Source organism: Pezoporus wallicus, unplaced genomic scaffold (assembly GCF_028554395.1).
Source record: "Pezoporus wallicus isolate ANWC-B61680 ecotype Strahan unplaced genomic scaffold, APGP_CSIRO_Pwel_v1 contig_5863, whole genome shotgun sequence".
Classification (NCBI taxonomy): domain Eukaryota; kingdom Metazoa; phylum Chordata; class Aves; order Psittaciformes; family Psittacidae; genus Pezoporus; species Pezoporus wallicus.
This window is the reverse complement of record NW_026635152.1, coordinates 1,210,001-1,235,892: the sequence shown is the minus strand read 5'-3', so window position 1 is coordinate 1,235,892 and position 25,892 is coordinate 1,210,001. Positions and strand designations below refer to the sequence as shown.

The 25,892-nt window shown below is 59.7% G+C and overlaps 2 protein-coding genes across 3 annotated transcripts; one reads left to right on the top strand and one right to left on the bottom strand.

The window, feature by feature from the left end:
• The first annotated feature begins 907 nt into the window (after window positions 1-907).
• STRIP1 (striatin interacting protein 1) lies at window positions 908-11,752 on the top strand. 2 transcript variants are annotated; one of them, XM_057404386.1, is made up of 21 exons: window positions 908-1,063; window positions 2,267-2,336; window positions 2,606-2,680; window positions 3,119-3,253; window positions 3,618-3,738; window positions 4,455-4,523; window positions 4,874-4,980; window positions 5,261-5,388; window positions 6,031-6,213; window positions 6,295-6,512; window positions 7,406-7,471; window positions 7,685-7,748; window positions 8,083-8,154; window positions 8,393-8,467; window positions 8,639-8,736; window positions 8,979-9,105; window positions 9,198-9,298; window positions 9,509-9,575; window positions 9,816-9,920; window positions 10,895-11,099; window positions 11,400-11,752. In XM_057404386.1, exons 1-21 carry the CDS (start codon window positions 1,010-1,012, stop codon window positions 11,645-11,647), a joined length of 2,388 nt encoding a protein of 795 aa, XP_057260369.1. In that variant the 5' UTR covers window positions 908-1,009; the 3' UTR covers window positions 11,648-11,752. The 2 variants fall into 2 exon arrangements, with proteins under 2 accessions (XP_057260369.1, XP_057260361.1); XM_057404378.1 differs by lacking the exon at window positions 908-1,063 and adding an exon at window positions 1,070-1,215.
• Window positions 11,753-14,017: 2,265 nt separating this feature from the next.
• ALX3 (ALX homeobox 3) lies at window positions 14,018-19,524 on the bottom strand. The gene is made up of 4 exons (XM_057404985.1): window positions 19,287-19,524; window positions 16,347-16,639; window positions 14,885-14,947; window positions 14,018-14,329 (listed from the first exon to the last, which is right to left on the bottom strand). The coding sequence occupies exons 1-4, from the start codon at window positions 19,522-19,524 to the stop codon at window positions 14,018-14,020; spliced, it is 906 nt and encodes a 301-aa protein (XP_057260968.1).
• Between the last annotated feature and the right edge of the window lie 6,368 nt (window positions 19,525-25,892).

Genomic DNA, 25,892 nt, shown 5'->3' with positions numbered 1-25,892 from the left:
CAGCCCCCCCGTGCCTGGGTCCCTCACTGGGGCTGTGCAAGGCTCCTTTGTGGATGGAGGGAAAGGGGGGGGGGATGCTCATGGCTTCGATCACCCTCTTCTTTTCCTCTCCACTTCCTTGTCCTTTGACGACTCCTTCTTTACCTGCCTGCTCCCCTCCTCGACTTGGGATCCACCTGCTTCCAAGGCTCCCTTCCAGCCTTCCCAATGGGATGGATTCCTGCATGGAGGGACTGGGATCATTCGCCCTTGTCCTGTGTGGGGATCCCTGCATGGGAGGGGTGGGTCACAGCCCCCCATTTTCCCCCCGACCCCTTCCCCCGTTAGGGTCGAGCCTTGGCTCCATAAGGGCTCTGTCTCTATAAGCCATGTCACAGGGGGAGCCTGGGGCCGGCGGTGGCAGCGTCGGGCCGGGAGAGGTTTATTTTGTATATGAATGATTTTTAATGGATGCAATATTAATCCTCGCAGATGAGCAATAAATCATTAAACTCTAATTAAACTCTTAGGAAAAAACGAAGCACTTTGGCTTGTGGGAAGTTTGTTTTGGATGGGAGAGCCCCATCCGCACCCTCTGAACATCTCCAGGGGCCTGACCCCCCCTCTTCCCCCGTTTACTTGGGGTTTAAACCCCATTGGGTCCCTCTGAGCTCTCTCTGTGGGGTCCGAGCCCCTCAAACCCCCTCATTTGAGGGTTCATCGCCCTCTCGGTGGGGACGGACCCCTCCATCCCCTTCCTGCCACTCTCAACATGGCGGCCCCCATGGCTTCCCAAGGGAGGGCGGAAGCGCCTCTCCCAAGATGGCGGCGCCCAGCGCGGTGCCACACCTAAGATGGCGGCAGAGGGGCGGAGCTCGCAGCCGGCCGGTCCCGTCGCTGCCCGTGTCCGCCGGGGGCGGGCGGAGCGGGGCGGTGACGCGGCCGGCGCGGCGGGGCGGTGGGGCCGGCGGGAGGAGCCACATCGCAGCCGTTCGGCGGGGACCGGAGCTCCGCCGGTGCCGCTCCCAACATGGCGGCGGCGGCGCTACCCCGGCTCTCCCTGCCGCTCCCGCGAGAGGGGGGGGTGAGTCCTCGCGAGAGCTCGGCGCGGTGAGGGCGGCCGCCATGGAGCCGGGGGGCGCGGGGCCGCTCCCGGGGAACAACAAGGCCCGCGGTGGGGCCGTGCCCCCCGCCAAGGGCCGCGACCTGGGCCGGCCGCCGCGGAAGGACTCCGAGGTCAGCGCCGCCGGCTCCGGCTGCGCGGGGGGGGGGAAGCGGGCGGCCTGTCCGGGAGGGGCGCGCCGCGTCCTGCCCGCCGAGGGCCCGCTGGGCCTGCCGGGGTTCCGGTACCGGGTCCCCTGGGGCCGGGCCTGGGCTCACCTCGGCGCCGCTTTCCCGTTCCCCCAAGCCCGGGTCGATTTGGCCTGTGCGGGGCACGGCCGTGGCTCGGTTCCAGACCCCAGGGCCGTACCGGGGCTGTGTGCTGAGGGCAGCGCTGCCCGGTCCCTGTGGGCCGGTCCCTGGAGCTGACTGAGGGAGACACCGAGGTCCTGGGGTGGGGGGGGGCTTTAGATGGAGGGTGTGAAGCTCATTGATCCCGGGGGTTTCCCATCTGGTTTCCCTGTTGGGATGGCTTCAGAGCCGCCTGCTTCCATGGGTGGCCTCGGTAGGGTTGTGCTGAAGAGGTTCCTGAGCCCTGGATACCAGGGAATGGCTCCCAGCACCCTTCAGGAGCTGGCCCATTGCATTGCATCTGCCCCTTGCCCACGAGTGGGTACCCTGAGGTTCAGGACTCATTTCCTGTGGGTCCGCCTGGATGGCTTTAAGGGAGCAGCTGCTTTGTGCTCTGAGGTTCTGGGTGGTTTCCCACCCTCGCTGAAGCTCTTTGGAGTGGTTTCATTTTCCCCATCCACATCCGTCGGTATCTCTGTGCTCAGCACTGGGGGGATAACCCCAGCTCCCCCGGCTCTGAGGCCTCCCTGCTCCTGCAGAGCCCTGAGGTTTGGCCACATCCCAGCTCCTGCTTCATCCCCTGCCCTTTGGGAGTGTTCAGAGGTGCTGCAGTGCCACCAGGGCAGCTCCATGCGGCTGCGGGTGCAGGAGGAGGAGGAGGAGGGTGGGAGTTGCCTTGGGAACACTGACACGGCTGCGAGTGCAGGTTTGGGGCTCTTAAACACAAGCTCCAGCTCTGCATTCCCGGGAGGATGAGGTGCATTGGGAATGCTGCAGGGATCTGGGGCTTCCTGCAAGCTGCTCTCATTGAACTGAGCTCTTCCTCTGCCTTCAGGGCTACTCGGAGTCCCCAGACCTGGAGTTTGAATATGCAGATACAGACAAATGGGCAGCAGAGCTCTCTGGTAAGGAATCCATCTTGATGCATCAATGAACCAGCCGTGATTTCCTTTCCTGGTAGGGATTGAAGGAGCTCTGACAGCTCCAGCATGGCTCTGTTATTGCCTTAAACACCTTATTCAATGTCTGTAATGAATGGGTTTAACCTTATGCTGGGTGTGGGGTTTGCTTTTCTCTCCTCTTGGGTAACACTGGACTCAGGGTGCAGAGGTGCACCTTGCTCTGCCAGCTCAGTGCAGGCTGGTGGAGGTTTTCCTCTCTGCTCTCCCTGCAGAGCTCTACAGCTACACGGAGGGCCCAGAGTTCCTGCTCAACCGCAAGTGCTTCGAGGAGGACTTCAGGATCCACAGTAAGACCCTGCTCTTGGACCTCCCTGGGGAGGACAGGGCTCTGCCAAAGGGGGTGCGGGGCTTGCCACGTTAACGCTGCAGCAGCTCGAGCCATGCACTGGTAATCTTCCTGTGGTTTGTACTGGAGCCGTCATCAGTGGGCATGGGCTCATCCCAGAGCTCTGTCTGCCTCCAGCGCTGGTGTTGGTGTCTGAGGTGATTCAGCAGCACCAGGCTGGCAGTGCTCTGGCAGCAGCAGGAGCATCCAGCTCGTTCCCATCGGCTCCACTCCAGATGGATGTGATTCATCTGATGGGAAGCAGGAGACGGCATCCCCGTGCCGCTCGCTGCCCAGTGTCACTCCCAGGAGCACCTTGTGCCCTGGTTTCCATCCTGCTGAATCCTCTCATCCTGTTTGCTGTCTCCCTGCCCTCACCTTGCCCACTTTGCCTTTGCAGTGCGGGACAAGAAGTGGATGGAGCTGGACAGGAACCAGCACCGCACGCACGCCATGCGCCTGCTCGATGGGCTGGAGGTCACTGCCAGGGAGAAGAGGCTGAGGGTTGCTCGAGCCATCCTTTATGTTGCCCAAGGTGATGCTGGGCCCCTGCTCTTTTGATTCTCCCCGTTGCTAAATCCAGCGAACGGGCTGAGGGCTGGGAACTTCAGCTGTTTAAAGTCATTCTCTTTCCTTCCATTTCTGATTTCACTTTGGATGTTTGGAACGAAACTGGTTCTTATGGAAGTCGCACGGTTTGTGGGAGTTTGGTCTAAAATTTGGCTGATTTCCCCATGCTGTCCTGGCTCTGCCAGGCCAAGAGAGCAGCTCCATGCTCTGCATCTGACTTTTTGCCTTAAGGCTGTGTTGTTCTTTCCCCACGTAAAGTGCTCTGGGGGTGGGGAGGGACTTGGGATCCCTGTGGAGATGGATGGGATCCAGAGAGGGTGTTGTTGCAGGCACGTTTGGAGAGTGTGGCTCTGAGGCCGAGGTGCAGGCTTGGATGAGGTACAACATCTTCCTCTTGCTGGAGGTGGGGACCTTCAATGCTTTGGTGGAGCTGCTGAACATGGAGATAGAGTGAGTACCAGGGGAAAGTACTTGAGAACTGCCCCTGGAGCTCCTTGGCTGGAGTTTTTCCAGTCTGTGACAGTTCCATTCCTGGTCTGTCCATCAGAGAATCAGGGAATGGTCTGGGGTGAAGGAACCCTAAAGCTCCTCCAGCTCCAACCCCTGCCACAGGCAGGGACCCCTTCCACTAGAGCAGCTTGCTCCAAGCCCCTGTGTCCAACCTGGCCTTGAACACTGCCAGGGATGGGGCAGCCGCAGCTTCTCTGGGCACCCTGTGCCAGCGCCTCAGCACCCTCACAAGGAAGAGCTTCTGCCTAAGAGCTCATCTCAGTCTCCCCTCTGGCAGGTTAAAGCCATTCCCCTTGGCCCTCTCCAGGTTTCCTGCAGCCCCTTCAGGCACTGGCGCTGCTCTCAGGTCTCCCCTTCAGGAGCCTTCTCTTCTCCAGGCTGACCCAGCCCAGCTTTCTCAGCCTGGCTCCATAGGTTATCCCTGATCTGCAGCCACTGGAATGACTCCTGTTGTTCACAGTGGCTGCATAGTGAAGGATTATACCTGATTTATACAGCAATACACTGAGCAAACAGAGGCTGCTCTGTTCCTCCTCCCTTGTCTGCACTGTGAACTGGGGACTCATTGCAGCAAGATCTGTCCCAGGGTTTGCCTCTGGTGTGCATTTTGTTCAGATGTGTCCAGAGGCCCCTCTGAGGCTGTTTTCCCTCCACAGCAACAGTGCAGCTTGCAGCAGCGCCGTGAGAAAACCAGCCATCTCCCTGGCTGACAGCACAGACCTGAGGTATGGAGCCAGGACCGGGCGCTCTGGGTGTGAGGAGGGGCTCCAGTGGGTGCTGGTTTCTTTGGCAAGCTGGGACAGGTCAGCAGGCACCAGGGGTTGTCCCAGGGTGGTCCCAACTCCATGAGCAGCATCACTGTGCTCTGCCTGCCCTGCAGGCGTGTGGCTGCTTGGAGACATGAAAGCAGTAAAGCAGGGGGGAGTGAGAGCCTTTTCCCCAGTGCCTGAGCACTGATCCGCTGGTGCGAGGGGGCATGAAGCTGGCTGTGGTCTGGCCTGATCCACCTCCTCTGCGAGCTGTGGGTGCTGCTGGTGGCTCTGTCACCCATCCTCTGACCTGCTGCTGCTTGCAGGGTGCTGTTGAACATCATGTACCTGATTGTGGAGACTGTTCGGCAGGAGGCTGAGGGGGACAAGCCTGAGTGGAAGAGCATGAGACAGACCTTCCGAGCAGAGCTGGGTGAGGGCCAGGAGCTTGGGGGTGGTGGATGGAGGCAGCCAGGGCTGAAGAGATGGGGTTTGGCTCCAGGCCTCTGTTAATGGGGACTGGCAGCACTGGGTTGGTTTCTGCTGGGCTGAACCTTGCTGTTGGGGGGGCAGGGGGATGAGCAGGGGAAGCCAGCGGCCTGGAGGAGAGGAGCTGTCTGGGGTGAGATGGGGTTCTTGGAGATGGGGAGTGTGATGGTGCCGGTGGCTGGGATGAGGACAGGGATGAGGCTGTTGCTGCCATGTGGTTCCAGGAGCCCCCCTGTACAACAACGAGCCCTTCTCTGTCATGCTCTTTGGGATGGTGACCAAGTTCTGCAGCGGCCACGCTCCTCACTTCCCTATGAAGAAGGTGCTGCTCCTGCTCTGGAAGACTGTGCTGGTAAGGAGAAGCTGTGGATTGCTGACACGTGCCTTGTGGTTTGCCAGTCTGCAGGGGAAGGAAGTTCTGCTCTCAGAGCTGGCTGCAATTGCTCCATCCTCTTCAGCCAAGGGGTTAGACCCAGCCCCAGGTTTCACCTCATAGGGGAGCATTGAATAGTGGTGTCTGGAGCCTGGATGCCAGGAGTAGACCCAAAGCAAAGTCCTCACTGGGGATCTGCATGAAAGAATCATAGAACCTATGACAGAGATGGTTTGGGTTGGAAAGGACCTTGGGATCATCCCGTCCCAACACCTTCCACTAGAGCAGCTTGCTCCAAGACCCTGTGTCCAGCCTGGCCTTGAGCACTGCCAGGGATGGGGCAGCCACAGCTTCTCTGGGCACCCTGTGCCAGCGCCTCAGCACCCTCACAGGGAAGAGCTTCTGCCTTAAGAAAGAGAAGGTCCAAACACTTGAGTTGTGGGTGCCTGAACACCCTCCTGTCCCTTGTGCCTTTCACAATGGCAGCAGCAGCACGGGGACACTTTTACACCCTGGGGAAGGATTTGGGGCTCCTGGAGAGTGGCTTTGGGAAGGGCAGCTGGAGATAGCCCTGGTATTAAGGAGCCCCTCATGCTCAGGGTGCTGTAATCTCCCTTGCAGTGCACCCTGGGGGGCTTTGAGGAGCTGCAGAGCATGAAAGCAGAGAAGAGGGAGCTGCTGGGGCTGCCGCCGCTGCCGGAGGACAGCATCAAGGTGATCCGGAACATGAGAGCTGCCTCCCCTCCTGCCTCCGCCTCCGACCTCATTGAGCAGCAGCAGAAGCGGGGCCGGCGCGAGCACAAGGTGGGGACAGTGACATAAATGAGGGGACAGTGCTCTGGGTGCTGGAGCAGCTTGGTCACCTCCCTCCTCTTCTCTCTCCAGGCCCTGATCAAGCAGGATAACCTCGATGCCTTCAATGAGCGGGATCCGTACAAAGCTGATGACTCCCGTGAGGAAGAGGAGGAAAACGATGATGACAACAGCCTGGAGGGAGAGACCTTCCCCCTCGAACGGGATGAAGTGATGCCTCCCCCCACCCAGCACCCCCCCAGCGACCGCATCACCTGCCCCAAGGGGCTGCCCTGGGCCCCCAAGGTCCGGTGAGTCCCTGGGGCTGCCCTGTGGGGAGAGCTGGAGTGGAAGATGGGGGCTGTTAGATAGTGAGGGTGTCAGCAGGGCTGTGGGGGAAGGTGTTGGGGATGGAGTCACTTCGGTGGCTGTTCTTTGGTGGGGTGGGCTTAGCATCATCTCTTGGGGGTGCTGAGTGATGGAGCTGCACATGAGCAGCTTGTGTCCAGGCAGCCAGGAAGCCCCCAGCATCCTGGCCTGTACCAGCACCAGTGCGGCAGCAGGGCCAGGGCAGGGATTGTGCCCCTGCACTGGGCACTGGTGAGGCCGCACCTCGAATCCTGTGTTCAGCTCTGGGCCCCTCACTGTAGGAGAGACATTGAGGTGCTGGAGCGGGGCCAGAGAAGGGCAGCGGAGCTGGTGCAGGGCCTGGAGCACAGGGGTGATGGGGAAGGGCTGAGGGACCCTGAGGGGTTCAGTGTGGAGAAGGCTCAGGGGGGACCTGATGGCTGCCTACAAGTGCCTGAGAGGAGGATGGAGCCAGGAGGGGCTGGGCTCTGCTCCCAAGGAACAAGGGATGGGACAAGAGGAAACGGCCTCAAGCTGCCCCAGGGCAGGTTTAGATGGAGCTGAGGAACAATTCCTGCCCCAGAGGGTGCTCAGGCATTGGAACAGGCTGCCCAGGGCAGGGCTGCAGTCACCGTCCCTGCAAGTGTTCACACAGCGTGGAGACGAGGCCTCAGTGCCATGGGTTAGGGGTGGCCTTGGCAGGGCTGGGAATGGTTGGACTGGATGAGCTGAAAGGGCTTTTCTGAGCTGGTTGATTTCAGTGATTCCTTTCTGTGGCCACATGGCTTTTCCTGGGGCTGTGCTGGACCCAGGGGCACAGGGAGCTGTGACTCTTTCCCTTTTCCCTTTGCTGCAGAGAGAAGGACATTGAGATGTTCCTGGAGTCCAGCCGCAGCAAGTTCATCGGCTACACGCTTGGCAGGTGGGTTCCTGCAGAGCCAGCCCTTGGTGGGGAGAGGCTGATCCTGGGGGGGTTGTGGTGGAAGCTGCTAATGTGGGGGCTGCCATTGCCCAGTGCTTGGCAGCAGGGAAGCCCTGAGCTCACTGGCTCCTTCTTGGGGTGGTGGTTGGTGGTCTCTGACCCAGCAGCTTTGCTCCTGCCTGCACCCAGCCTGGCTCTTCCCCTTCTCTCTAGTGACACCAACACCGTGGTGGGATTGCCAAGGCCCATCCATGAGAGCATCCGAACTCTGAAGCTGGTGAGTCCACTGAGGAATTCCCCCAGCCTCTGCTGTTGTGTGGGTGCCCCTTCTCCCTCCCTCTTGCTTCAGTCACAGCTCGGTGCCATAAGGTGCATTTTCCTCACCCTGCTCCCACTTGCTCAGGGCTGTGCTGGGAGGAGCCTGGAGTTTTCATCCCATCCCTGGTCTCCCAGACTCGATGAGCCCCTTTCCTTACTGGTTTCATCCCTTTCTCACTGGAATTGCCCATCAGCATCGGTCAGGAATAACAGGGAGGGACTTAGAAAGATGATGGGATGGTGGCGTCGAGGGGGTCCCATGGGGTGTCCCTCTGCTCTCTCTCTCTCTGCAGCACAAGTACACGTCCATTGCAGAGGTCCAAGTGCACATGGAAGATGAGTTCCTGCGCTCCCCGCTCTCTGGAGTGAGTGGGGATGAGGATGGGATGGGATCCTGGGCTGGGGGCATTTGGTCCTGTCAGGACTTTGGCTTTTGGCAGGGCTGGAGGGTTTGGTGCACTGGGGAGGGTGGGTTTTGAGGGGAGGCTTTGGGTGGTAGTTGGGGGTATCCTGCCCTTGGGGTCGGGGGTGTCCTGCCTGAGGCTGAGCCAGGCCCATGGCACCAGTGGCAGCTCCTGGTCTTCTGGTCTTGTGTGGCACCAGGGTGAAGAAGAAGTGGAGCAAGTCCCTGCAGAGATCCTGTACCAGGGCCTGCTGCCAAGCCTGCCCCAGTACATGGTGAGCTGGGGAGCTCTGGGGGTCTCTGGGCTTGGTGGAGGTGACTCCCCTCCACTGCTCCATCCCTATCCAGTGGTGCCCCCAGGCTCCCCCCCCCATGCACGCACCCCCCTGTTACTCCTTGCTGCAGTGGGGCTCCCATCCCATTTCCCATGTCTCCCTCCTCCCCAGATTGCTCTGCTGAAGATCCTCCTCGCTGCAGCCCCCACTTCCAAAGCCAAGACAGACTCCATCAACATCCTGGCAGATGTCTTGCCAGAGGAGATGCCGTGAGTGACCGTGGGGGGTGAGCAGAGGTGCTGCTGGGAAGGGAAGGGAAGGGAAAGGAAAGGAGGATGAGGAGGAGCCAGGCAGGGTGGTGTGGTTTGGGCTGGGGCCGTGTTGTGGTTCTCCTGGGTGATCTCACCACCTTCTGCTCAGTAGGGTGCCAGGTGTTGGGTGCTGCTGCCAGGGGGTGGCAGGGCTGCCTGCAGACAGTGCCCCAGCCCAAGGAGCCCTCTGTGTCCCTCAGGACCACGGTGCTGCAGAGCATGAAGCTAGGGGTGGATGTGAATCGGCACAAGGAGATCATTGTCAAAGCCATTTCTGCTGTGCTGCTCCTCCTGCTCAAGCACTTCAAGCTGAACCACATCTACCAGGTGAGGTGGGACAGGGTCCAGGGACCCTGCCTGGGGCTTTGGGGATGGGCAGGACCCAAACTGGGTCCCCCTTCACTCGCCTTTGTCCCCAGTTTGAGTACATGGCCCAGCACCTCGTCTTTGCCAACTGCATCCCGCTCATCCTGAAGTTCTTCAACCAGAACATCATGTCCTACATCACTGCCAAAAACAGGTAACAAAGGGAGCTGCCCACCCATGTCCCTGCTTGCTTTGCCCCCTCGTGATCCCTCCTTGGCTGTGGGTGCAGGTAGACCTGGGGAAGTGCTCACAACAGCTTCCAACCCAAACCATTCCGTGATCTCCAGTGGGTGGGAGGTGTGGGGCTGTTACCCCCAGGCTGGGTATGATCTGGGGGAGCAGCACAACACCCTTCTACCTGCAGCATTTCTGTCCTGGACTACCCATACTGTGTGGTGCACGAGCTGCCTGAGCTGACAGCAGAGAGCCTGGTGAGTTGCTCCTGGCACTCTTGGGTGCTCCCTGGAGGGGGGAGAACGTGGGTGCAGGGAGGCAGCAGGGCTCCAGCATCCACTCCTGCACTCAGTCCCTGGGACTTTGGGGTGGTGTGGGGCTGGCAGACGTCTGCGTGTTGAGCTGTACCCCTTTGGGTATGGGTCTTCAGACCAGAACAGCCTCCCCTCATCCCTGTTCCCATCTCCTGCGTGACCCCTGCTCCTGCTTCCCCACAGGAAGCTGGAGACAACAACCAGTTCTGCTGGAGGAACCTCTTCTCCTGCATCAACCTCCTGCGCATCCTGAACAAGCTCACCAAGTGGAAGCACTCCCGCACCATGGTGAGGGTGGGGAGCCCACCGGGGCCCAGCCCAGCCACACTGGGCTCCACAGGGTGCCTGGGCTGGGGGTGCCTTGGGGTGCCCCTGGGGTACTTCAGGAAGCAGGAGGTTAGAGAGGGTGATCGAAGGGGAGAGGGGGGTGCTCACTGCAGCGAGCGGTGCCGCACATGCAGTGGGGTGGTCCCCACAGAGGGACCTGGGCACGCTTGAGAGGTGGCCAGGGCCAACCTCATGGAGTTCAACAGAGCCAAGTGCAAGGTCCTGCCCCTGGGTTAGGGCAATCCCGGGCACAGCCACAGGTTGGGCAGAGAAGAGATTGAGAGCAGGCTGAGGAGAAGGACCTGGGGGTGTTGGGTGACAAGAAGCTCCCCATGACCTGGCCCAGACCCCCCTCCCCCCCTCCATGCTGGGCTGCATCCCCAGAGCGTGAGCAGCAGAACAGGGACAGGATCCTGCCCCTCTGCTGTGCTCTCTTGAGACCCCACTTGGAGCAGTGTGTGCAGGTCTGGTGCTCCCAACACAGGGGATGTGGAGCTGTTTGGGCAAGTCCAGAGCAGGCCGTGGAGATGCTGCGAGGGCTGGAGCAGCTCTGCTCTGGAGCCAGGCTGAGAGAGCTGGGCTGGGGCAGCCTGGAGAAGAGAAGGCTTCTGAAGGGGAGACCTGAGAGCAGCTTCCAGGACAGGGGCTGATGGGTTTAAACAGGGAAAAGTGAGGTTGGATCTAAGGCAGAAGCTCTTCCCTGTGAGGGTGCTGAGGCGCTGGCACAGGGTGCCCAGAGAAGCTGTGGCTGCCCCATCCCTGGCAGTGTTCAAGGCCAGGTTGGACACAGGGGCTTGGAGCAAGCTGCTCTATGGAAGGGGTCCCTGCCCATGGCAGGGGTTGGAGCTGGAGGAGCTTTAAGGTCTCTTCTAACCCAAACCATTCCATGATTCTGTCACTCTCTGTCCTCCGCTGCCGGGGGCCTGTCCCTGCAGATGCTGGTGGTGTTCAAGTCAGCCCCTATCCTGAAGCGGGCGCTGAAGGTGAAGCAGGCCATGATGCAGCTCTATGTGCTGAAGCTGCTCAAGGTCCAGACCAAGTACCTGGGCCGGCAGTGGAGGAAGAGCAACATGAAGACCATGTCAGCCATCTACCAGAAGGTGCGGCACCGTCTCAACGACGACTGGGCTTACGGCAATGGTACGTGAATCACAGGGACTGCAGAGCATCCCCTCAGCCAGGTCCTTGCTGCTCCGGGCAGGGACTTGTCTGCACCCAGAGCTGTCCCTTTGCTGCCTTTAGGGCTTGTGCAGCCCTTAGGCTGGGGTGTAGGGAGGGACTTGGGGTGGTGGCATCATGCGGAAGAGTGGCTGTTGGTCACTGCCTCCTCCGTGCCCCACATGTTGCTCTTTGTAAGGACCTGCAAAGACCCTTCCTGAGGGATGTGGGCTGGCTGAAGGGCCCCAGTTCCCCTCGAACACCCCTTTCCCCTGTGCCCAGACCTGGATGCTCGTCCCTGGGATTTCCAGGCAGAGGAATGTGCCCTTCGTGCCAGCATCGAGCGCTTCAACTCGCGCCGCTACGACCGGGCCCACAGCAACCCTGATTTCCTGCCTGTGGACAACTGCCTGCAGAGCGTGCTGGGCCAGCGCGTGGACCTGCCCGAGGACTTCCAGGTCAACTACGACCTGTGGCTGGAGAGGGAGGTCTTCTCCCGCCCCATCTCCTGGGAGGAGCTGCTGCAGTGATGGACACGGGCGAGGCCGGAGGGGGTTGCTTTGGGGAGAGCTCAAGGCTGCTGCTGAGGGGCAGGAGGATTGAAGCTTTGGAGGGGGTCTGTGGGTGCCTGGACCCCCCCCCCCCCCCAGTGGTGGGCTTGGGAAGAGGCTGGAGCTGTGGAGTCCTCACCAAGACACCATCCCGCCCCTCTGCCTCCTTCCATGCTATGCCAGGCTCAACCCTGAGCCGAGCGTGAAGGTTTGGTGGAGGTGGTTCCCTATGGGGTGTGGGGGGGGACGACACCTGTGTGCACCCCAGGAGGCAGCACCACCAGCACCCTCCTCCTGCCCCCCACCAGCCGGGGTCAAGAAGGGGGAGCAGGCAGCGGGGTGAGGGTCCCTTCGGTGCTGCTGGGGGGCCGCGGGGAACAGAGGCTGGTGTGGCAGGAGAACGGGGGGGGCCCTGCCCGGCTTCGGGGTGCAGGGAGGCGGTGGAGACTGCAGTGTCCCCTCGCCCCGCTGGGGGGCGCGGGTGAGCTGTACGCATACATCTGGTCCTGATGCTGTCCGAGCGTGGGCTCTGTCTGTCCGGATGGATCCAGCGATGCTTCTGTCCTTGTCCCTGCTCCCTCCTCGTGTCCCGCTGCGGGGGGATGATTTGTCCCTGGAGGTTGCTTTTCTATCTTGCAATGGGAACTGGTGGCCTCGGGGGGGTGCAGGCATGAGCTGCTCCCACAGGGATTTGTTGATCCCCTTCCCTGAACGTTCCCAGTTCTGTCCTGGGGTTCCTGCCCCCACTGTGCTGCTGGTGTCACTCTGGTTTTCCTTGGCTTCTGCACCTCACGGAGCTGAGCATCCACCCCTCCCATGCCCAAGGCTTGGCCTTGCCGTAGCTCACCCTTACTTGCAGTGCCTCAGTTTCCCTGGCAGAGGGACAGCAACTGCAGTGGGTGAAATCCAGGGGTATCCCCCCCCGGTTGGCATGGGGAGAGGCAGGAGGAAGCTGTTTGCTACCCTGCCCAGCTGGGATGGTGTTTGCAGGCAGGGGGAGGCTGGAGCAGCCCTGATTTATCCCCCGTGGTCCTCCAGGAGTGAGCCCAGCCTGGGGGATGCTCAGCCCTCATCCTGGCCACGCTCCCATGGGCTCTGAAGGCAGGAGGCAACAAACTGAGCCCTTCATAGGCATCAGAGAAGCCACACTGGGGGGATTCCTTCAATGTGGGTGCCCCCCAGCGCTCAGAACCTGGTCCTGGTGTGGGGGGACCAGCCCGGGATGCTGTGGATGAGGTGTGAGCATCCCACCTCGCTCCAAACCATTCCCAGCCCGCGGCTGTTGCAGCAAAGTCGGAGCCAGGAGGAACTTCTTGAACCTGTGCTTTATTGTTCCTAATGGATAACAAAACCCTCTCCAGAGGGAGGGAGCCAGAGCACGGGGTGCCCCAGGCTGGGGGGGCACCCACTGGGTGCACAGCAGGGCTGTGGGCTGCCTCCTGGGGGGGCACCCCCTGTGCCTGTGCTGTGTCTTGAAGCATTTAGGGTCCCTTTGGCTCCCCCTTTGACCCAAATGGGGCTGCCCTGGCAGGTTTGGTGCCTCCCCAGGGGGGGGTCTGTGGTGCCCCCAACACCCGTGTTGGGGCACCCGGGGTGGTACCAGGGCGGGGGTCTCATGTGCACCTCCTCACCTCATTGGTTTGGGTGTCACAGGCTATGGGTACCCCCCCCCCAGGGCTTCAGCTCAGGTGTCTTCATCCCACCCCATCCTGGTTTATCTCCCATGGGGGGGGGGGGGGGGGGGTTGTCCCTTGTCCCAGAGCTGATCCCCATTCCAAAGGGGAGCATAAAGGGCAGCCGATAGCTTGGAGCGGGGGGGCTTTGAGGACTCAGTGAACACAATTGCCCCAGTACCCCCCCTGAGCACCAGCATCTTGGGTGGGGGTCTTCCCACTATGGTTGGACCGGGACATGAAGAGCCCAGTTTCTGCCAGTGCTGGTTGTACTGGGAAGGATGCAGTGGCCACATGGGCTCGGGAATGGGGTGCTACCCCCAAACCAACCTGGTCCCCCCCCCGGCTTGGTCAGGGGGGACCCAGCTGCAACCCACCAGTATCTCCATCAGCTCCTGTGGTCTGAAGGTGCTGGGGGGGGGGGGGGGGCTCAGGGTTCTTGGGAGCCACTTTTAGGGTCCCAAGCTCCAGTTCCAGCCCTATTGGGGCAGATGGGGTTTGGGGGTGACCTTCATCCCCCATCATCACCCAGGGGTATCCAACAGCGGGCTGGGATGCAGGAAAGCTCATGGAGATCTGGATGCACAAGGAGGGGGTAAGGGTGACCCCAGCAACCTGCTCCCAAACCCTGGTGCTGGGGGGGGGGTCGGGCAGATGGTCCATGGATCCCATGGGATCATGTAGCCCAGTTCAAGAGGCTGCTGGTGGCCTCTTTGCTCCTCACCCTCAGCGGCACCAATGCAGGGGACTTGTAGTGGTGTTGGGGTGCGGGCTCGAAGGGGTGGGTGCCCAGGGCCGGGGGGGGGAGGCCGTGCAGGGGGTAGAGGCTGTTGGGGCCGGGATGGGGGCCGGGAGAGGCAGGAATGCCCATGAAGCCGCTGATGTTGCCGTGGGGATACGGGGACAGGCCGGGGGCCGGGATGCTCTCAGGGGGCAGGAGCCCCGCGGGGTTCCTGGGACCGGAGCTGGGCCAGAGACTGGTCTGGAGCTGAAAGAGACCAAGAGAGGAAAGCCCCAAGTGAGATTTGGGGGGGGACGGGCCCCATTCCCCCCCCCCCATGGGATCCCATTGGATCCCATTGGATCCCCTTCATCGAGGGCTGCCTTTGCTTTGCTCTACTTGCCCCAGGGGGGTTGAATCCCGGTTGGAATCTTCCCTCCCTTCCCCAGGCAGGGATTTGGGCATCGGGGAAGTGCGTGGAGCGGAGATTTAAAGGATGTTGATGCTTTTCAATGTTGGAAGGAGGGGAAAACAGGGGAGTTTAGCAGGAAAAGGACAGGAAGCGTTGCTGGGTGGATGTGGGGTTTGGGGGGGGGGGACACACCCCAAAACCTGCCCCAAAGGGTGTGTTCCCACGGGAAACGCAGGGGGATGTAAAGCAGCATTGTCCTGATGGGCACAATGTGATGCTGCTTTTATTCCCCTCCTTTTCCACCCGGGCCCGTGTGTTTTTCCCAAGGATGGATGGAACCACGTGCAGAGAAGGGGCACACCCGGTGCTGGGGTTCATCCCACAGGGATCCCTGCCCGAACAGCTCTCACCTCCTGGATTTTCCCATAACGTTCCCGTTTGCGCCACTTGGCTCTTCGGTTCTGGAACCAGACCTGGGGATGGAGGGGGGGGCTGAGCTGAGGCACCTCTGGGGGTGCAGCCCCTGCCCTGCTCCATGCTCATCTTCCCGGCTGGAAAAGAGCCCTAATGCCGTATCCCAGCATCCCGGTACACTGGAGGTGAAGGGGGGAAGCTGCCCGTGTGCACAGCCCTGCTTGAGCTCACCAGCCATATAATACATAGCTGTATATGTATGGCTATATGTATGTGGCCATATAAGATACACCTATATCCATATAATATGTGGATAATACCTTTTATCCCTCTTGGAAAACAAGTGCTCCTGCTCCATGGATGCTGCTTCTCTCTTTTTTTGTCCTCCTGGGCCCTCTTTACCCCAGGTTTTGATGCAGAATGAGGCTCTTGGGGTCCTGTGTGGTCACTGTGACCCACCTGCGTGTCCCCCTTGTGCTGCTGGATGGGGCTGGGAACCGGTGCTGGGTGCAGGCTGGGATGCAGGCCCGGGATGCAGGACTGGGATAAAGCACTGGGATGCAGCACTTGGATGCAGGACCGGGATGCAGGACTGGGATGCAGGCTGGGTTGCAAGCTGGGATGCAGGACCAGGATGCAGGATTGGGATGCAGCACTGGGATGCAGGCTGGGATACAGCACTGGGATGCAGCACTTGGATGCAGGACTGGGATGCAGTCTGGGTTGCAATCTGGGATGCAGGACCAGGATGCAGGACTGGGATGCAGGCTGGGATGCAGGGCTGGAATGCAGGGCTGGGATGCAGGATCAGGATGCAGGACCGGGATGCAGGATGGACTGGGATGCAGGCTGGGGTGCAGGACCGGGATGCTTGTCCCAGCGCTCTCACGGTTACAGGTAATTGCATCTAAATCTACCCCAAACCAGGGCTCGGAGGCTGTGGCGAGTGTCTTGTCCCCAGTTCCTGCCTCATGGGGAGGGCAGCACCCAGCACCCAATGGGTGCTCCCTGCTCACTTCATGTCCCGCCTGCCTTCCCTGCCGGGTGCCCCTTCCAGCCGCCTCTTCCCACTGGGAGCCTCAAACCACAGGGAGATGCCTCTGTTAGGAGCTCACTGGTTTGGTGCCGGGGTGGTGAGGGAGGTCCTCATCCTGCCCCGCATCCCGGGACGTGCTGAGCGGCTCCATCCCTGCGCTGGAGGGAGCTGAACTGGGGGTTGAGGTGGGAAAGGGGTCTGGGATTGAGGGATGCACAGGGTGGGATCACATTAGGGGATGGGGGGGAGGTCCCAGATTCCCACCCCTCAGGTGCTGCAGAGAGGGGGCATGGAGAGAAGTGGAGGGAGCTGGGGTGAAGCCAGCGCCTGGGCTGGGATTTAGCATCATCCTCCTGGGAAAGCCACCTTCCAGCAGGGAAAGCATCCACGCCCATCCCAGTGAGAGCCAATGGGGCCGGTACCTGCACCCTGGCTTCGGTCAGGTCCGTCTGCAGCGCCAGCTGCTCCCGGGCGTAGACATCGGGATAATGCGTCCTCTGGAAAACCTTCTCCAGCTCCTCCAGCTGGAACGTGCTGAAGGTCGTCCGGTTCCTGCGCTTCTTGCTCTTGCCCAGGGGCTCAGGGAGCTCGGGGACCCGGTGCAGGCCGCCCAGGGGGGCTCCCATTGCGTACCCCAGCTCCCCCGGGCCTTTGGGGAGGCCCCGGCAGGGCGCGGGCATCACCTGGTACCCACCTTTGCATCCCTTCTCGCTGCCTGGCAAGGGAGAGGCACAGGGTGAGGGTGTCAATGGTGCTGATGAAGCCAAGGCAGCCCCAACCCTCCGCTCCCACCCCTGTATGGTCCCTGTCACCCCAGGAGGGTGCTGGGATGAGGTCCCATGGGCTCAGGACAGGCACAATCCCTGCTCATAGGGGGAGCTGTGGGCAGGCAAGGTCACAGTGTGTGTGGGAGCAGTGGGTTCTTGGGGTCTGATTTGGGGACCCTCTTGGATGCTGCTTTTAAGCTCTGGGTGAATGGGTGTAGAGGAGGGTCCTGCAGACACTCAGCCCTTCCCACCCTGCTCCATTCCAGCACTGATGCTGACAGTGCCTCACCCCCCTCCCCGGGCTCTACCCCATGGAGTGTATCCCACCGCCTTGCCCCTGGTCTGGCATTTCCCTATAGCTGAAGCTTGGGAAACCAGCTGGGAAGGAGTGACACCCCCCCCGCCCCGAGCCCCCCTTTCTGCTGGAGGACTCCCCACCTCCCTGCAGAGCTGGAGCAGATCTGGGGGTTCCCCCCTTCCCCTTGCTGCTGCTGCAGCTCAGGGGTGTCCAATGAAGCGGCTTCAAGGAGACAAATCACTGCCCCACAGTAAGAGGTCACCCTTGTCCCCATGTCCCCATTGTCCCCATAGGGATGCACACAGGTACCACAGCCAATGCTGGGTGCTGCTGGCACCCCAGGGAGATGAACCAGCGAGGGGGGCACTTAGCAGATGGGGGGGATGATTTGGGGCCCCCCACCACTGAGGGGGTTCACCTGGGAAGGGGAGAACGTGACAATGCTGGGGATCACCCTGGTCTCACCCCCAAGCACCAGCTCCAGCAACTCAGGCATGGGGAAACCCCCTGGCACCCTCGAAGGGGCAGGATCGGGCCCACGGCAGGGCCTGGGGCCGGTGAGGGGGAAAATCGGCTCCTTTGGGATGGATCCTCCTTCCCGGCCCGTTTAACCACCACATCCTAATGGAGCGGGGGAATGGGGGTCCCCATCCCTATGGACCCACCCAGGGCTTCAGCCCCCGCTGAGGCCTTTTCCGGACTTTTGGTTTTGATTTCTGGCTGTTTGCTAATGAAGGCGATTTGGGGGTTCCGGAAGCAGCCGAGAGCCCGGCTCCAGCTGCTTCGGATTAGTGGGAAAACGTTCTTTGGGGGGAATTCTGGCAGCGGGAATTGCTCCCCGTCCCCTCGGTACCGGCCTGCCCCGTGCCCGGCAGTGGGTAACGGCCAAGGGATGAGGCCAAATCGCTGTTCCCTGCCCGCTTTGTCCTCCAAAGGGCTGGGCCGAGGGGTTTGGTGATACAAACCGAGTCCCAAAGGAGCCAAATGAAGGGAAAACGCCCAAATAGGCCTAAAAACTGGGAGAACAGACCGAAATAAAGCTAATCCTGCTGAGGAGGCATCGGGTTTGGGCTTCTTCCCTGTTTTCCAAGGCAATTCCTGAGCGACCCGCGGCATTGGAGACAAATGTGTAAATGCCCCGAAAGAAGGAGAAAGCAGGAAGGGAGCAGGATGCGGGCGCGTAGCTAAATAAACACGGCGGCGCAGGGGGACAAAGAGGATGGGAAAAGGGAATATGGTGTGGAATAGTGCTATTTCCACCCCAAAAGGTTCAGCGGCTCTGGGGATCTCGCAGCTGGAAAACAGCTGTCCCATTGCTGGGGGAAAGGAGGACTCAAAGGGATCATCGGCGACAGGATGGGGCATGGAAAAGGCACCCAGGAACCGGGCAGGACACAGCAGCAACCAGCAAAAGCTCCCCCCCTGGACCCAGCAGCATCCCCACCGTGCACCGGGAGCAGGTAAGCGCGGCCGAAGGGACCGGTCCCGGTGCCCCCGCTACCCTCGGGGTGATTTCTACCTGTTCCTCCCGGTTGGGAGCTGCGAGGGGGCCTTGCCGGGCCCCACCTGGTTCCCGTTACACACGCGGCGCTGCCTCGGTCTTCTATCAAGGGGGGTAAAAGGGCCGTGGGACCGGGGAGCCCCCGACGGTCCCGGCCGGGAGGGGAAGTGCGAGGGAGCGGCGGGAGTTGTTCGGCCGCTGGAAGCAACGGGAGAGCCCCAGGGCAGCGCCTCGTCCCGCCGGGATCCGGTGTGGAGCCGAGGGGAACCGGGAGCGCTGGAGCTCCGGAGCCCTGCCCCGGGCTGCGCCGCGCTCTGCGAGCCCCGGGTCCTGCCCGCTGAGGCCTTTCCAGCCTCCCCCGAGGGACGGGGCCGTTCTCCGGCCCCGGTAACCGGCTCCGGCCCCGGCGGAAGCCGCCGTCGCGGCAGCGGGACCGGGGTCTCCGCCGCCGCCTCTTTCCCCCTCCGTCCTGGGCGGTGGGGACGACCCCGGAGCCCCGAGTCTCTGTCGTGACACAGTCCCGGCTGCCCGACCCACGGGAGCACCGGCCCGGTCCTTGCCGGCTCCCCGCTCCCGTCGGGGGACGCCACCCGCGACCCGACGGGGCCGTATCGCGACAGCGGCCGCTTCGGTGAAGCCGGGTCCGCTCGGGAAGGGCTCAGGGCTGCGGGTCCCGGCAGCCACCGAGGGCAGGGGCAGAGAGGGAGGAAAGAGAAGCAGAAGGGGCCGAGGAAGAGGTCGGCGGCCCCGGGGTCCCCCATCCATCCCCCCCCCCCCAAGCCGCTCGCCCCGGTACCTGCAGCCCCGGCCGGGTAAAGCGGCTTCCCATTGACGGCCATGGCGAGGGGGCCCGGGCTGGAGATCCCCCGGTACCGGGGCTCTGCCCGCTCCTGCGGACACCGGGGCAGGCGGGGGCCGAGCGGCGGCGGGCGCCGGAGGGGAGCCGGGGGGAAGGCGCTGGGAGCCCGGGGCAGCCCCGGGGGGGGCCCGGCCCGGCGAGGCGGGGGGAAGGCCGGGCAGCCCGGTGCCTCCATGGCGCAGGTTGGAGGGAGCGGGGGGGGGGCGGCCGGCGGGGAGCGGATTTTGTGCGGGGGCCCGGGGAGGAGGAGGAGGAGGTGCGGGGGGGGGGGGGGGGGGCGGTGATGGGAAGGGAGGGATCGCTGAGCCCCCCCCCCCCCCCCCCCCATGCACACCCCCACCCCCAGCCAGTCACGTGCGTCCAACCACGGCCCCTTCGTTAACCCTCGGGTCCCAAATCCCACCCCCCAATTGCCCCCAGCTCCTTCCCCAGGGGGGGTCCGAGCCGAGCAGCAGCTCCCCCCCCTTCCCCCGCTCCATCCCCATACAGGGGCTGTGGGGGGAGCCCCCTCCTCGGCTCCCAGCGCTCCCAGTGTCTCCCAAGCACAGGAAATGCCCAGGGCCCTTCCTTCATTGAGAGCCTCATCCCAGCCGCTCAAAATCCCAGTCCCGGAGAGAAACTTCCACGTCTCAGTCACCCTCTGGGCTTTTCCCCTTCCCAAGTTTCCCTGAACCCATGTGTAGCCTCTTCCTCCCGCCAGGGCCTCTGCGGAGGCCTGGGCAGGTCAATCGGGGATGATCATTACCCTGGGACATGGGATCTGGGATCCTATGGTGCCATTTCTGCCTTTGGAGCCAGGGCTGGGCTCTCTTAGGTGGGTTTCGGGCGCTCTCAGCACCGGGGAGGTCCTGTCCTGCTCCCTCTGCATTCCTGCTGCTGGGTCCCCCCATTCCAGCAGTGAGCACTGGCGATGGGGATGAAGGGATCAGAGCTTGCCTGGATCTTCTTTCCTCACCCTTTCACCTCCCTCTTTGCTCCTCTGCATCCACCCCCTCCGGAGCCGCTTTGGCTGCTCCTGGAAGCGGGCATCCCCCTGATGGATGCACAGCTTCGGGGGTGTTTGTGTGCAAAATGCTGGGGCAGGTTTGGGAATTCCAAGGCTTGGTGGGAAGGAGAGAGGGGATTAAACAAGAGGCACGGAGCAAGGAGCTGTTATCTGGGCTGTGGGGTGCCGGTTTCCACCTCCGGTTGCTGTTTTCCTGGTTGCAGAGCACAGATTGTGGCTTGTAACTTCCAACTCATTCCTGGCATCCCTCCTTTTCCTAGAGGGAAACAGCCTGCAGGTTTCAGGGCTGCAGGGGATGAGCTACGAGGCGGGTGATGAACAGCGGAACAACGGGATAACGCTGACCATTAAACCCCATTTTGCAGCAGGATGCTGCTTGTTTTGGCTGCGTTTTGTTACTCCAGGCACGGAGCAAACCTGGAATCACAAGGCAGGCTTGCTCCAAAGAGCTTATAGGGAACATCTAACCTAAGCCCGGTGCCTTGGCTGGGGTAGATGCGATGTGGTTGCAGTGAAAGCCCCGGTTCTCGCAGGAGCGTCAGGCTTGTGGGGTGTAAATCACAGCTGGATTTTCCAGCTCCTGGTCTGGGGAATGGCATTGGCAAGAGGAATAGTGGTTGGGATGTGCTCCTGGGGTCAGGCTTACTGAGGGGCTGGCTCTGGGGTGCGGGGGTCTGAGCACACGGTGCCCCCTCCTCACCCACCCTCGGGATGAATGGTTCCCGCTGCATCCCACAGCATTCCCGACGCCTTCCCTTGGCAGCAGCTGGAGCTGCCGAGATTTTCCCCTGTTCACAGCTGGCTGTGCGCTGTTAATTGTGGCTAAATAGGGGCTTTGAGGCCTGCGCCTTGCGGCGGGTCATTAAACACTATCAAAGAGCAGAACTCCTGTGAAGGTTTCCATGGCCCTCTCCTGCTTTACTGCTGGCATTTAAGGGGTTTTCCTAGCGGAGGGATGAGGCTCGCCATGTGTGCCGGTGGCGCGGAGGGGGACGGGTGGTTTGCTGTGGGATGTGCTGCTTTTCCAGGCCAGAGCCATCACCAGGACCCTCCCGGGCAGGTGGAAGAGAGCTCGGGAAGGTGGGAATGGGGTGTGCGAGGCCTTGGGAGGGGTTGCTGTGTGGTTGGTCCCTCTGGTGAGCAGGGATGAGGACAGGGACTCCTGGGGGCTCCTGAACCTGCCACCAACCCGTGGCAATGGGGCCACCAAGTGCAGCGGGAGGGCCCCAATGGGATGCTCTACGGGCACTCATCTTCTCTCCTTGGTTTCTCTCTTGCTTGCTGGAAGGAGGAGTTGCTCTCCCACACTCTTTGCATCCCATTGGCTTTCCCCACCATCTCCAATGATCCCAGAGAGCTGCTTCTGCTCCCTTGGGATCATGAGAGCTCAGCAGGAGGCCAGGAGGGTTTGTGTAGCTCTGTGCTTTGTATGAACATCCCTGCACAGGCTTTGCAGAGTTATCCAGAGCCCTGGGAACGCTGGTGGGGCACAGAGCAATGCCTCATGCACGGGAATGGGAACGGGCTTCTCCTTCTACAAGGACAAGGTCAAATAGGGTAGATGAGGACCACCAGTGGCTGCTCTCCTGCTTGTGTCCCCTCCTCCAGGCTCTGCATCCCATGGTGAGGACCTGCTGAGCCCAAGGGAAGCCCCATCCCTGGCTGGTCTACATCCATGTTGAGCGCCAACATGGTCTAGTTTGTCTCGGGCACATCCCTGCATCCCACAGGGACAATGATCTCAGGCCTGAGCAGCAAAGGGAATCTGTGCCCTCTCTTATGGTTGCTTTTCATTGCTGCAGAGCTATCCCGGTTCAATCCCCAACCCTTTCCCATCTGCACATCCTTCTCTCCTTCCCAAACATCCCAGAAAATCCTCCCATTCCTAATATCTGACTCACTGTAGAGCTCCATCCCAGCTACGGTTTGATCTCGCTTAGGAATGTGCACGTCGATGGCAGGAAAAAATGACTTTATTGATTCCTGTGGGGAAATCTCTGCTGATCACAACCAGAGCCCCAACGGGGTCAGGTTTGCTCTTTCATGAGGTAGAAAACGGCCCTGCAGAATCACAGCCACAGACATTCCCCCGCGTGTCATAATGATGCACAAGAGGCAGGGGACAGCCTGCGGCACACACGTGCTTCATGGGTTTGCACATGGATTTATAGGCACATGCGTATTTACATCTATAGACATGCATATTCATACATACACACGCATCTTTTTATATAGACATGCGTATTTACATATAGACACACATTTGTATGCACATAGAATCACAGACTGGTTAGGGTTGGAAAGGGCCTTAAGATCATCCAGTTCCAGCCCCCTGCACATCTATATACACATGCACATTATATGCACATCCACATTTATATGCACATCCACATTTATATGCACATCCACATTTATATACATATATATATATATATATACACAACCATATTGATATACTCATGCACATTTATAGCCACCCAGACAGACACACTGGTAAATCAGGCCCATGCAATCGTACGTGGTAATCCTGCACACAAACGCAGTGCGTTTCTGCATTCCTCCCTCTTCCTACCGCGTGGACACAAAACCCATGTAGATTTGTGTCTCCGTTGCGTCGAGATAGAGTGGAAATGGCATAAAAGACCTCAACCTGTATAAAATGATATTCCAATGGGATTGTGTGCACACCCCGAGCTGCTGCGCTGCGTTAGAGCCCTGCGGATGTAGCGAGGAGGGACACATCGGCTCTAAAAGCGCTGCCAGTGAGGGGGATTCTCCTGGGGAAAAGAAAGAATCTGTTGGAATTCCAGTTTTTGGGGGGTTATTTTGGGCGTTACTGAGCTCTCTCTGTTCCCGTTTTCCTCCGGGTGCTGTTTTCCAGAGCAGTATTCCATGTTGGAGCGTGCTGTAAAGGACTGGTAGCGAGACCAAGCGAGGAAAGAAAACCCGCAAACACAAAGTGCAGGATTAAAGCTGAGCCCATTGCTTTGTTTTCCTTTGCATTTCATGGAGCGAGATGAAGGGGAAAGAAAATTCCCAATAAATCCAAGTGATTTGGGCTGGATTCAACCCAACGTAAAAACTCATATTATTTTGCAGCTGATGAATAAATCCCCCAAGTGTTTATAAGGAATAAATCATCTTAATTCCCTCAGGCTGCTTTAAACAAGGACCCAGCTCCTTCCTTGCAGTTGGGAACACGGGATGGACTTCTCCCACCGCTTCATTTGATCTTTATAAAGTGATTTTTCCGATGGGAAGCAGAGGGGATGGAGGGATGGATCCTTTCTCCCAACGACTCCGATGCCGTTCCGAGCCGCCGATCGGCTTTCTGCTTCCACAAGGAAAGATTTGTGCTAAATCCATGTGTGGGATTTTCAGGCTGCTTTGGAAAGTACTTCAGGATGCCAAGTTCAGGCTTGTTTTTCCTTCCATCTGCTCCAAATATATATTATATATATATATGTATGCGTATACATATATACTTATATAAAAAGGGATGAAATGAAGCCTGGAAGTGGCAGCGGCTGGGATTTTTGGGAGCTATGCCGGGCTGGATGTGTGTTTATGGCATGAATCCCACTAAAATACATGGAGCTGGGAGCCGAAAGGGTCTTTGACTCCTAAAAATCTGATAGCAATCGCAAAATCAGGAATACATCAAGGGATTAAAGGGAATTCCAGCTTCGCTCTGCCAGGAAGCGGTAGGGCCCGAGTCAATTGGATTTCCTTTTAGAGTAACGCCGTAACGTGGCATAAATCTAACAGCACGAAATAAATGGGTTCCCTTTGGATTTAATATGTACAGAGCCAGGAGCAGGATCTGGCCCCTGAGTTAACAGAGCAGCTGGATAAATGGGTGTAAAACGGAGTAAGTTGGTGCTGGGTGTTGGTGCAGATTAATGCTGCCTGTGGATGTACAGCTCTGCTGCTGGAGGAATCTGCTGCCCTTGGGGGTTTATTCCCCGTGACCCTGGGCTGAGTTTGGGCTTTGTATGGAAAATGGCTGGAAAATGGTGAAAATGGGGGAAAAAAGGTGAAAAGGAGGGGATGTGGGGAATGTTCTTGGGGTGCTGGGCCGGGGGTTAAGCCCAGCTCCTGTCTGTGCAGTGAGAGATCAGGAATAGATCCAAGCCCTTCCAGGAATGAGCTTTGTAAAAGCAAACACAAAGCTCCAGCTTTCCCTGCTTGTTTGGGATCAGGGAAGTGAGTCCCTGCGCTGCACCTGGGTCTCAGCACCCCCGATTCCCTCCCAGCCATCACAGGGGAGCAAAACCTGCATCGTGCCCCGGGATTCCCCCCCCTTCCTTGGGGCTCCTTTGTGCCTCGGCTTGGCCATCCTGAATTATCCCGTTGAGGGCCCTGCTCTGCTGAGGAAAACCCCAAGCCCCTCCATTGGGATTTGCGAGCAGCACACGGAGCTGGACAAAGCTCTTCCCCTCCCCAAGGGATTGATGGATTTATTCATCTCATTCCCTAATGAGCCACTTCCAGACCCCAGTAAATTATACGCACCGGGACAGATGAAACCTTGCTCCATAAATCAGATGTGAGGCTTGACAAGTGCTGCCTGCATCATTATCCCGGTGAGCTCCGGAGATCCCAGGTTTCGCCGCCTCCTTTGCAAATCCCAATAAATCTGGGAGTAATCATTCCTGACAGAGAGCCAAGAAAAAAGCACCAGAAAACATTTTGTTCCGTTAAAAAGTAAGTGGGAAATTTATAGCAGGGAAAGCAAAAGTTTACTCTGGAGAGTCAGTAACAAACAGCGATGGAAGGAGCTCCCCGAGCCAGTGGGATGGCATCGCCTTGTGCTCACTGGGATAAATGTGTAGCAGCCCTTAAAAATTAGGGAGTATTTTGTTATGGAAGCAGGAAGAGTGGAAAATGAGGGAATGTTGTTTTATGGAAGTGGGAAGAGTGAAATAAGGGGGAAAAAATAAAGGCAAGTGTCTCCAAGCGTGCCCCAGAAGGGCAGTGGAGCCAGCGCGCCGAGTCCGCTGCCTTCTGGTTTGTGTTTAGCCTTTGGGAAAAAAATCCACTTCCCATTGAAAGCTCCTCTTTCCTTAAGGAAAAAATTTATTTTATGAACTGGCCGACACCTGAAAGTAATTGGGATTTTTGGTGGCTGGAGGGGGGGAAGGAGCTGTCCCTGGGGACTCTGCGGGGAGGAGAGCTGTGTGTTCTCACTGCTGGTGCTCTTGTACCACATCCCTCCATCCACCCATCTACTCATCCACACATCCACCCATCCCTCCATCCATCCACCCATCCATCCCTCCATCCATCCATCCCTCCATCTACCCATCCCTCCATCCATCCCTCCATCCATCCACCCCTCCACCCACCCATCCCTCCATCCACCCATCCCTCCATCTACCCATCCATCCATCCATCCATCCATCCATCCATCCATCCATCCATCCATCCATCCATCCATCCATCCATCCATCCACCCACCCATCCCTCCATCCACCCATCCCTCCATCTACCCATCTATCCATCCATCCCTCCATCCACCCATCCATCCCTCCATC